The sequence below is a fragment of the Ascaphus truei genome, chromosome 5, assembly GCF_040206685.1.
Source record: "Ascaphus truei isolate aAscTru1 chromosome 5, aAscTru1.hap1, whole genome shotgun sequence".
In the NCBI taxonomy this organism is placed as follows: domain Eukaryota; kingdom Metazoa; phylum Chordata; class Amphibia; order Anura; family Ascaphidae; genus Ascaphus; species Ascaphus truei.
Genome location: NC_134487.1, coordinates 224,179,225 through 224,192,094, shown reverse-complemented (window position 1 = coordinate 224,192,094; position 12,870 = coordinate 224,179,225). Strand labels below are relative to the sequence as shown.

General features: G+C 41.1%; 1 protein-coding gene across 1 annotated transcript in view; it reads left to right on the top strand.

Annotated features, from left to right (window-relative positions):
• The window catches only part of LOC142495763 (RUN and FYVE domain-containing protein 1-like), a 597,647-nt gene that overhangs the window by 154,994 nt on the left and 429,783 nt on the right, over positions 1-12,870 (top strand). The window contains 2 exon segments of the mRNA XM_075601692.1: positions 634-735; positions 2,334-2,450. Coding sequence (XP_075457807.1) covers positions 634-735; positions 2,334-2,450 — 219 coding nt within the window.

Below are 12,870 nucleotides of genomic sequence, written 5' to 3'. Positions count from 1 at the left end.
GTGTTGTCATTTGATAACAGGTGCAATAATATCTGCTATACCTGTAAGGAAATTGATACCCAAACATATTACTTGCTGCAAAGGCCTTTTGTTTTGATTTATTCATTTTGCTGACTTTTTATAACAAACCAATATTGGTCATTTGGAAGATTGTTTAAATATTGTACTACATTATTATTTTAGCTGTTTTACTTGCATGTCTTAAAGCAGCATTCTGATCTATTCACTATAACAGATTTTTTGTATTGCAAAGTAATTTTGCTTCTGTTTTTAGCAATCTAACCCTTTTTAAATTATGTTGTGGAATTCTGGAGAGATCAGTTGCTCAATATTTACCTCCCTTGGAGGGTAAATATGGCCACTGACATTCAGATGCCTAAAGACAATACAGGTTACCATGATAACCGCTGATGCCTGTGTGTGAGCGCGCGCATGTGTGTGTGTGTGTGTGTGTGTAGGAGAGGAGGGAAACCGATTAAAACTGCATAAAAGATTTGTTTAAAAGAAATATTACGTGTTGGAAATAGATCAGCACAGCATGAACTATCAGGTTATGTTATGACTATTTTTCTTTTTGGTGGGATTATTTGTTGCTTTAAATGCATGTTTTTGTTTTGTCTCCCTTGGAAATAGCTCATTGCTGCAAAGGATCGTATAGTATCACTTCAAGAGGATCAGCAACAGTTACTACAAGAAAATACATTAATACGGGAAAAAAGTGAAAGAAGTGTGGAGGTAAGAAAAAGCACAAATGATAATAGAGACATTAAAAGTTTGATTTTTATGTATTTGCCATTGATAGATTGTGTTTATTTAGTTTAGTCATGAATATAGATTTTAATTTGGGAGGTATTATACTGGAAGCATTTCTTACTTTGAGTTTCTTTCTTGTTATGGTTAGCAAGGAACACAGAGCATGTAACTTACCGAATCATACATACTACTTGCAAATAGATTTTTTTTCCGAGTTGCCTATGGCAGTGGCAGTGCCAGTGCCATTACTCTCTGAAGATGACATACTTGGGGATTCCATCACCTTTTGTAAATCTGTTAATATAACAAAATTAGATTAAAAAAAAAAAAAAGTGAAATGAAGTTTAAGACCAACGGAAAAATTCTGGCATCAGAAAAGTTATATTTAAACATTAGTTTTGGTTGCTTTCATTTTATGTATTGATAGGATATTTAAAAACATGTAAATCTGGATGTATTTATTGTTCACTTCTATATTAACCAATTTAGCACATGGGAATTGGATAACAGGCACTCACTCTCGCACGTACTCGCACACACACAGGCACGTACTCGCACACATATAGGCACGTACTCGCGCACACACAGGCACATACTCGCGCACATATAGGCACGTACTCGCGCACACACAGGCACGTACTCGCGCACACACAGGCACGTACTCGCACGTACTCGCACGTACTCACACACACACACACACACACACACACACACACACACACACACACACACACAGCCACGTACTCGCACACACACACAGGCACGTACTCGCACACACACACAGGCACGTACTCGCACACACACACAGGCACGTACTCGCACACACACACAGGCACGTACTCGTACACACTCACACACACACACACACACAGCCACGTACTCGCACACACACACAGGCACGTACTCGCACACACACACAGGCACCTACTCGCACACACAAACACAGGCACGTACTCGCACACACAAACACAGGCACATACTCGTGCACACACACAGGCACGTACTCGCACACACTCACACACAGACACAGGCACGTACCCTCTCACACACAGCCGAGTACTACCACAAACACAGGCACGTACTCCAACACACACACACACGCAGGCATGTACTCCCACGCGCACACACACACACACACACACAGGCTTAAACTCACAGACACGTACTCGCACATACTCGCATGCGATATGTATATTCTCTTTCTCAATCTCTACTTGTTTTTTTTTGTTGTTACATAATAGTTTAATTTCAGGTTTTCATTTGGTGTAACATATACTAGAGGCATTACAATGATACACTCCACTTCCCCTTATGCAATTATATTTCTTAAACTCCAAAATGTAATATTATCGTTGCTGTTCTCCATCAGCCATACGAAAAAAGAATGTAATCTTCATTAGCCTTTATTTGTTGATGGATATTGTTAGGACGTTTAGATGAAACCCAATGATGTGATTAATACCCCACCAATTTTTTTTTTCTCTCATATTTTGTATGTATACAGTAGCAACAAACACATCTAACCAGATGTATTGCACTAGACTATTTCTGTAAGTGACAGTTTTTAAAATGTCTTGCAGGTAAATATTCAAGATACAAAAGTTGAATTAGAAACATATAAACAGTCTCGTCAAGGATTGGATGAGATGTATAATGAGATTTGGAAGAAACTTAAGGATGAAAAACACACTCGACTGGTAAGAACAAAGATTGGTTCGTACAAAAGATAGAAAGGACCTTTCAAAAGGGAAGATTTTTTTTTATCATTAGATTACCATTACGGTTTTCACCATGCAAGTAATAGTGTGCAGGTGCCCCCCCCCCCCAAAAAAAAAAACAGGTCAAGTTAAGTATAATATCTGAAGATATCCCTTCTTATGTATAAAACCATAAACAAGATGGATTGAATGTTAACCTAGGTAACCAAATGTTAGTATACTGCCACCATTATATGCTGGTCACATACTGTGATCATGCCTTGCAGACAATATACAACACAGTTGTTACATATAGTAAAGGAATCACCATTCAATACGAACTGGAGAGGTGGTCACGAGTGTAAAATAGACCATTGGTCCCTCTAGTTTATAAAAAAGCTGTATACACATAGCCCTCATTCAGTCCATGTGGTAATTGAGTCCCTAATAAATAAATCCATCTTGCTTCGGATCTAAGCAGCAGTGTCCAAATCACCACGTCTGGCCCTAAGTGTAATATGATCAATCCCCTGAAAGGGTATAGAGGAGGTGTCACAATTGTGAAACCTTGTGACATGTCTTGCCACTGGCGTGTCAATTTCATTTCTGATAGTACCTATATGTTCTAAAACACACCTCAGTTGTCTCGTGGTCTTTCCTACATACTTCATTCCGCATATACACATCGCCAGGTAAACTACCCCAATGGTTTTACAGTTTATGAATTTCTTGATATTAAATTTTTTAGAGAAGAGGAGAAAGAAAAAACGGAGCACTATATCCAGAAAAACCACCAGGATGCGTTCCCATAAAATAAAGCTAATTTAATGGATCATAATAATATACAAAAACAAACCAACGCGTTTCGGGCCATAGACAGTCCTTTATCAAGGTGAATACACAAATACCTTTTGGAGTATGATTTATACCTGAGCGCGGCACCACAGGGACCAATTGCTGTTACTTCCTGGTGCGTCACGTGACCCGCGACACGTGACTTGTGACCGGTGACGTCAGCACACCAGTAGTTGCAGCACGAGTGCATTGCCGATACCAACGCGCGGCGTCATTGTGCAAGAAGACCTGTGGGACGTGGCAAGCGTGTCCAAACACCAGCGCAAAAGGCACTGAGCCAAGAACACGCAATGCCAAAACATACCCCTCTAGGTCCGTTGGAAATAGCGCATGACGTCATCACGTCAATCGGCACGTGACCAACCGACACGATGCATCATGCTGCTAGGCAATATGATCCCTATGAGTCACGACCAGGAAATATAAAACAAAACTTTATTAATACTGAACAATAACACTCCAAATTATTACCACTATGAATACACAAAAACATGACATGTTAAAATCATAATACAAAGAAAAAGATGAAATTAAGAACAATTAATCAATAGATGAATAACAACCTTTTGACATTAGATATCCATACAGTATATCATAATAATGAATTGTGCAGTGCTTTTAAGGGTTTAATAGAATATAAAATATAAAGATATAAAATAAAGATAAGGTCACTTGTGAATATACACAGGACCTAATTTATAACTAACATATAATTATTCTCAAGCCCAAGAAACAGGATATGAGTGAAAAAGAGAGACTGAGATTCCACTAATAATATCTAATAGAATAGATTTAAACAATTTGTATTTATATTTAGAATTGATAATTATTTAATGTACAGTATCACAAATAACAAACATCAATATTTAAATAAATATTCTATGAATGTAGTAATAACGGACAACCTACACTGGCGACACACTTAATCGCAGTGCGGCCAGATCCGCAAGCCGGGAGATTTCCCGGCTTGCTAGTGGCCGCCCCTCGGCGTGCGCGCGGTCACGCGTCTTCGGGAGCCTGCGCCCCCTGCACGCGCGTCCAGGGCTCCCCGAGGGAGCCCTGGTGTCCCGCGATGTGGGGGACGGCGGCAGGGGGTTCCGGGGGACCCGGCGGACCCGGCAGCGGTAGGGAGAGCGCCCCGATCGGAGGGCGCTCTTCCGCTGCTTCGGCGCGCGCCCGTCACCCTCCGGCGCGCGCCAGGCTACTGCTGCGGCCAAGAACGGGCAAATGCTCGAATAAACTTGGCCGCAGCAGTATAATATTGCCAATTCTAAGTGGCGGCCGACCTGAGTCTAAGTCGGCTAGATCCGCGGCTCTCAGATTATGCGTTTTTTTCGCCCGGAGTGAATTGCGTTATTTTCGCGCTCGTGATATTAGCATTTTATTCTCGCTGTCTGCAATACTGCAATGCCGTGTAAAAACTATGGGGGGCGTTTGCGAGCTGTTGCCTTGGAAGTCTAATACCTTCGCGGTTCAACCTACGTCAGTACACAGTCTGTGTGCGCGCGCGCAGTAATTGTAATTTTGCATATTTAAAGTATACAGGCATTTGCAGTGCTGTGCTGCTGTACAGTATGTCTCATTTGAAAATTGTTGAAACGCATACAGTAGGTGTGTACAGTACTGTAACAGTGTCCCATTTCGGCATATACAGCGCTCTCCCCTCGCTCAGGATAATTAACTGCACTGCAGGGTATTTCAACTTCTTATCTTCTCTACAATGCAGTACATCTCTCCCACACCATTCCTTTGAACGTGTGTCTGGTTTCAATCACATTCCTGCTTGACAGCAAGTGATTACTATGCATGTGCCTGTTACTTCGCCCACCACTGCTTGCCTGAGTGAGAAAGCGTCCACCTTGAGAAAGCGTCAGAGCGACGCGAAACAGCTGTCGGTGGAGGACGCACTTCCGTGACGTCAGCACGTACCAGTGCGGTGTTGAATGCAGCACTGAAATTACTCCTGCAAGGGTGAGCTGTGTCGGCGCTTTTCTAACCCCATTAGGACTTCCCCCCACCCGGCTAACTAATGTTCTGTGGTGTTCATTAATACACCACGCCGGGTGGAGTCCCTGCAACTCATGCTTAGCACATATTGTTAATATACTATGCGTTCTGTGCCTTAACACAGAACAACTACGATCATAGGTATAACTCATTACACCTATCTGCATAAGGGGTATGCGCTTATAACACCATCAGACTTAGCTTACATATTGTTTCAGAAACTTTGACAGAGAATTGATTAAAGTATTCACTCTATCAGGTTTATTAATATGTTTGGTGGTGCTCACTAATACACCACACTTGACTGGAGTTGTATTAAGTACACTGTACATACACTAAGAGGATCTAGTATATACGCATGGGGCTTTGTTTATTATCCTATATTAACCCCTTCCTTACCCGGCTAATTAAAGGTCCGGTGGTGTTCACAAATACACCACACCGGGTGGAAGGTACACATAGCTCTCCAGCGCTATACCAAGTTTAACCTCTTCCTCACCCGGATAACTTAATGTCCGGTGGTGTTCATGAATACACCACACCGGGTGGGAGGTACCTAGAACTTTTCTAGTGCTACAATACATACATCTGAGTATTTAGATCTCATTTGCAAATTATATCATTGCACACTGTGGGCATATGAACAACTGTACTTTATATTATTAATAACTACTTATACAACTTCGTCTCACTTTACTGTGCCGTTTCCACGGAAGCCCGTGGGGAGTCTCTCACTAGTTAAGATTTACCTCTGAGAACTCCTGTGCACGCTGAGGTATTTGATTATAAACTGACAATGTGTAAATGACATGCTGATATTTTCATTACACTACGTATCCAATCCTCAGCCTATTTCTAGCTACATAGTAGCCTTTTTAACCTATGTTATACTTACGCGCCGTTTCTAGGGATTTTTATATATATCTCGGTTGATTCATATACATTAAGTACTCTCATGTATTAACATCAATTTACTCTTTGAATCAATTCAGTCAGTGTAGGTACGAATTCATATGTCTGGTCCGGTCTGTCTGTGATAGATATATAACCATCTTTACAGCTATATACCACACTGAGGCATTAGCTAAACATCCATTCTGCTTTTGCCAGGCAATTACTATTCCCTAGATTCACATGTCAACCAGCCTTGGTTTAAGGACTGGAAGTTAGTTGTTTAATTTGTTTTTTAAGAGTTTTGTGTTCACTGTTACCCATAAGCAATTAATAAAGGTTTAGTTATTTACACATACTTTTTCACTTTACGAGTGCTTGTTCTAAAGGGGTTCTTTCGCTTGCTTATGCAAGTACTCTATGTGCCTGAGTGAGTGACCAAAAAAAAAGTAAATTTTTTTTTTATTGTAGTTTTTTTATTTTTATTTTCTCCACAAGCCTGCAAAAACCATCTTACTGTATTACGATATTCAATCTGTGCTGTAGCTTTTGACTGCGACCCTATGCGTTTGACTGCACATTGTTGATTTGTGTGCTTTTTACGTATTGTATTTGGGGGTGTATTATTATGATGAACTGCCTTTTGAAATTAAAGTATGTCTTTAGCTTTGAACTTCATGCAGCTGTACCCCGTAGCCCCCTCCCCCCACGAACACACACAAGGCTAGCTCAAGGATTTGAAATTCCACGGAGTCGTTAATTTTCTGAATCTTGCCATTGTGTTCTTAATCCGTCCATAGCCGAGCTACAAAGCCTCACTGCGCCTGCGTGTAATCCTTTTTGAGATGGGAGCTAGCTGCTTACTGCGCATGACTCACCCAACCCCCCTCCACAGAGTCGTTAATTTTCAGAATCTTGCCATTGTGTTCTTAATCCGTCCACAGCCGAACTACAAAGCCCCACTGCGCCTGCGTGTAATCCTTTTTGAGATGGGAGCTAGCTGCTTACTGTGCATGACTCACACAACCCCCCCCCTCTCCACAGTCGTTAATTTTCTGAATCTTGCCATTGTGTTGTTAATCCGTCCATAGCCGAGCTACAAAGCCTCACTGCGCCTGCGTGTAATCTTCTTTGAGATTGGAGCTTTGAGGCTTTGTTTATGGTAACGCTTTGGAAAATCCCTTCTCGAATTTGATTTGCACAGAGCATCACCTCTCTATGCGCCTGTGTGTAATCCTCTTTCAGATGGGAGCTGGCTGATTACTGCTCATGCGCCTGTAACTTCACACCACTGCTTGCTTGAGTGCCCCCCCCCCCAATTTTTTTTTTTAATTATAATTTTTTAACTGTTATTTTATCTACAAGCCTGCAAAAACAATCTTGATATTACGATATTCAATCTGTGCGTTTGCCTGCACATGGTTGATTTGTGTGCTTTTTATGTACTGTATTTGGGGGTGTAGGGATCAAATTATTATGATGAACTGCCTTTTGAAATTACTGTACTCTACTCTATGTAATCCGTCCCTAGCCAAGCGTCAATCACCTCACTGCGCCTGCGTGTACTCTAATCCACTTTGAGATGGGAGCTTGCTTCTTACTGCGCATGACTCACGCAACTCCCCCCCCCCCACAGAGTCATTAATTTTCTGAAGCTAGTCATTGTGTTTTTAATCCGTCCCTAGCCGAGCGTCAATCACCTCAATGCGCCTGCGTGTAATCCTCTTTGAGATGGGAGCTAGCTGATTACTGCACATGACTCACCCCCCCCCCCCCAATCCTTTGAGGCTTTGTTTACGGTAACGCTTTGGAAAATCCCTTCTCGATTTTGAAATGTAAATCTGATTTGCACAGCATTGTGAAAATTGAGAGTTAAAAAACCATTAACTGATTCATGTTGTTTTGTCATTCATTCTTATTCATTGGTGTACTGAAGGTGTGTGTGTGTGGGGGGGGGGGGGTGTTGTCAATGATTATGATTAGCAGGAATGTAAATAAATATTAATTTTATTTTATCAGGAACCAAAAAATCAAATATAAAAATAATCATGAATAATACATAATGCAGTCTTTATTAAGTTCTTCTGGCAGATTAAAATTGGATAAACATTTAGAAAACATTTGTAAAACATGGATAAACATGAATAATGCACATTTATAAGAATATTATTTAATAATATATACTGTAATGTATAATATATATATGTATATATATAGTAATATTATTTTTTCCGTCTTTATCTTGTTCCTCATTCTGTGTACAGTACAGTAGTTCATTGAGAGAGGAGAGGTTTTGTGTACATCATTACTGCTGTTTATATACTGTACATTTGACTGTACAAACAGATTAGACTGGACACAACACCCCACCTCCCCCCAGGCCACCCTTTTTTCCTGAAACGACAAGAAAACAAAAAATTAGTGCAGTTATGTGCGTACTGTATTATGGCATTGTGTGATGTGTAGTACTACTGTAGATGGCTGGTGCTGCTTTCTCTGGAAAGAAAAAAATTGAGCAGTTAGTAGGCAGTTACTGTAATACTGTCAAACTAGTCTATACTGGAACTACTGTATACTCTGACTACTGTTAAATACTATGTAACCAGATGGCTGGTGCTGCTCTCTCTGTAAAGAAAAAACTGTAACTACTGTATACTCTGACTATTAGGAAAGAAAAAATCTGTGCCATACTTACCTGTATCATACTGTACTTACAATACTACAGTACAGTACTACTTTCCTGATGCTTCCCCATTACGCGCGATCACAATGGGCAACACAGTGGCAATATGGTCTATATATTTTTTGCAGCGTTCCACGGTGAGTACATAGTTCCAAAAACTCATTATGCCTTTCGTCAACTCGTCCTTTTTGGAGGGTTTCACCACTTTCCGGATTTGGTCCTTCAGCTGATGCCAGACCATTTCGATCGGATTGATGTCTGGCGATCTGTCATTGGAAAAAAGGGACAATTAGTTTAAGAGATACAGTACACAGTGAAAACAGTGGGAAAAAATGAGACACGGTTACCGCACTTACTCCGCTGGCATCTTCACCCAGTTGATAACGCGCTCAAGGATATGCGCTGTTGACGCAGTGTGCTTCGGATTGTTGTCCTGGTAGAAACGGTGACCATCCGGGAACAATTTTGTCTTGGAAGAAACCTTTATTCATGATTCCTATAACAAGAAAAGAAAAGTGCTCAAAAAAATGCACAATAGTACAGTACAGTGCATACAGTAAGGCTACACTAGTAAAGTACAGTGCATAAGGCTACATTATATTTGATATATTTTACCTTGAAAGATGACAATGCATCCTGGTCCACGCCTAGAGACGGCACCCCACACATGCAGCTTCACGGGGTGTTTTGGCCGCGGCTTCATAGATATGCGACCTTTTTTGTGAAATGCAAAGGTTGCAAATCTCTCCAGCGACACAGTAGACTCGTCAGTGAAGATGCAATCCTGGAAAGTTTCCCCAATGTCGATCCATGCCTGGGCCTGGACCACTCTTTTGATTTTGTTTGCATCCCTTATCATGGGGTACGCTCTGTAATGACAAGGAATAAATAATTTTAGCGGTACAGTTTCCTAAACAACACTTTTACCTCCTGTACTGTCCAGTACTAACCTCACACGTCCATTTTTCCATCCAATGCTGCGTCTCATCTTCTTTATGCTGGTCTCGGATACAGTGAGATTGTGATTTTCCTGCAGAGTGTATTTGACCCTTAATGCACTCTTCTCATCATTCTCCTCACTTATTTTGTCCACCAGAAGAGTTGTCTCCCTACAATGTAAAGAAAAACAATCTATACAGTATACTGTTGTAATATAAATATAAATATAGAAAATATATATACTGTTGTAATATAAATGTAAATATTCAAAATATATACAGTATACTGTTTTAATATAAATATACAAAATATATATACTGTTGTAATATAAATCTAAATATACAAAATATATACAGTATACTGTTGTAATATAAATACAGTATAAAAAATCTATTGTTATATAAATATAAATGTACAAAATATATATACTGTTTTAATATCAATACAAATACAGTATACAAAATATATATATTGTTGTAATATAAATATACAAAATATATATACTGTTTTAATATAAATTCAAATACAGTATACAAAATATATATATTGTTGTAATAAAAATATTAATATCCAAAATATATATACTGTTGTAAAATAAATCTAAATATACAAAATATATACAGAGTACTGTTGTAATATAAATATACAAAATATATATACTGTTGTAATATAAATCTACAGAAATAACTAAAATATTAGATACAGTACTGTAGATCTACAGAACATTATTTGATATAATTTTTTTTTTAAAGTTGTATAAATATACTTACGCGTTAGTTACCCTTGGTGCCCTTTTGCGTTCTCTGTTTTTTCTGTGTGCATGATAGCTCACGGTGGTTGCTGGCACAACGAGGCCAGAAGTAGCTAACCAGTGTTGGATAGCAGCAATTCGGTGTCCGCTCGTGTACATCTCCTTAATTTGCATGCTGAGATCCTTGGAAATCTTTATAACAGGCATTGCTGCGAGTAGAAAGAAATACAAACACAAGAATGTATATTCGATGTTTAGTCGATGTGTATTCAATGTGCAGTGAATCAACAAAATGGATGGTGTATTTATACGTTAATGACTCACATTAGCGTACGCCCACTTTATGTCAAGAAGAAATACGGTGATGTACTCTCGACGCAAAATGAATGGGAGCCAACCCATCGAACCCGCAGACCACTTCCTCCCATACGCTTCGACGACTCTGCCGCCGCTGTCCCGGAAATCTTCAGCCCGTCTTCTCCACCCCTCGTCCTCGATGCTGCTGCCGCCGCCCTCCCGGAAACCCACAGGCCATTTTCTCCAGTTTTATCCGACGACGCTGCCGCGGGTGCCTCTGAAATCCACGGGTCCCTTTCTCCTTTGCTCTTAGACGACTCTGCTTCTTGCCCGGAAATCCAAAGGTCACTTACTCCATCCCTCTTCGATGACGCTGCCGCTTCTCCTCTACCGGATATCCACAGGTCACCTCCTCCACCCTTCTTCGACGACGCTGCCACTTCTCTCCATGGAACCCCCATCTCATCCTCCGTTGCACCCATCCACCCAGATGTCCACACGCCATGCACAAGAAGCAGCTCGTTAGACCGGATGCTGAATGGGATAAGTGTGTATAACCCCGGGAACTCTATTGTGCTGGCAAAAATAGATCTGCTTCTGGAGACCATGCTAAATGTGGAGCAACGGATGCTACATATGGATCAACGGATGCTAGATATGGGTGAACGGATGCAACATATGGATCAACGAATGGATCGACGGATGGAGAAGATAGAGGCTTACATAGCGGGTATACATCATTTGCTCGGTGTTCATGCCCCTGTTTCCCCGACGCCGGAGCAGGAGGGTGGCATGGATGTGATGAATGGGAGCATCGACCCCCTTCCATCACCAAGTGCACCCCCTCAACCAGAAGATGTAGTGTACATGTATGCCGCTGAGGAGGACATGACAACCCCGTCAAGACCACGCCAGGAGACAACACGGCGACCAAGACAGGAGGAAAGCTTCCTCCCAGACAACCTACCATCGCCCGCCGCCGCAAGCACACCCGCTCGCAGAAGACCTACATTCGCTCGCATCGATACGGTGCCCGACATCAGCCTGTGCGATCTGCCACCGGCGCTCAGGGAGAAGTATAGGGTGATGAGTGCTGGTGCACCCCACAAGTGTTCCTTGTTACTTTTTAAGCACCATGTGCCCTACTCGTTGTACTGCGACTGGGCCTTCAGAGTGAACTACGAAGGAAATCACGTAAAAAGGCGCTTCCTGCCAATTTAAGAAAGACCATTCTGGGGGAATTGCGGCGCTTTTATACAATTACAGATCCTATAATGAAAGGCGTTCGAGACCTCATTAATGGCGTTTTGCGCCATGCAAGGAATCGGCCATGGACGGACAATCTGGTGGACTTTCTGGTTTAATCACGGGTACTGTAAGACCATACTGTTGTGCTGAACTGTACTGTACATGTTTTGACCTGCTGTACTTAAATAAAGGAGATGTTGTTATGTGTTTTTTAACTTGTATTTATGCAGAAATGTTTTAACTTGCTGTACACACACACAGGACCTGCACAATTCCAGTCCCGGAGGGCCGCAAACAGACCCGGTTTTCAAGGTTGTCCTGAAAACCGGGCCTGTTTGCTGCCCTCGAGGACTGTAGTGGTGCAGGCCTGACTGACTGTTTTGCACACCATCCCACTGTACTGTATATGTTTCTTTAATAAAGGAGATGTTGCGTTTTGTATACTGTATTTTATGAATAAAGATTTTTTTTAATCACAGGTAAGACCATACTGTGTGCTGAACTGTATTGTACATGTTTTGACCTGCTATACTTAAATAAAGGAGATGTTGAACTTAAATAAAGAACAAGTTGATTTGGTTTTACATTGTTCCATTGGCTCCTTTGCTACTGTAACAAAACACAGTGTTTCTAGAATGTACACTACTGTCCAGGCATACTGTACTGTAGGCATGCTCGGTACAAGAGTATTAAAAAAAATAGAAGACACATACTGTACTGTACTATATGTACTGGCACTGTATAGAAGA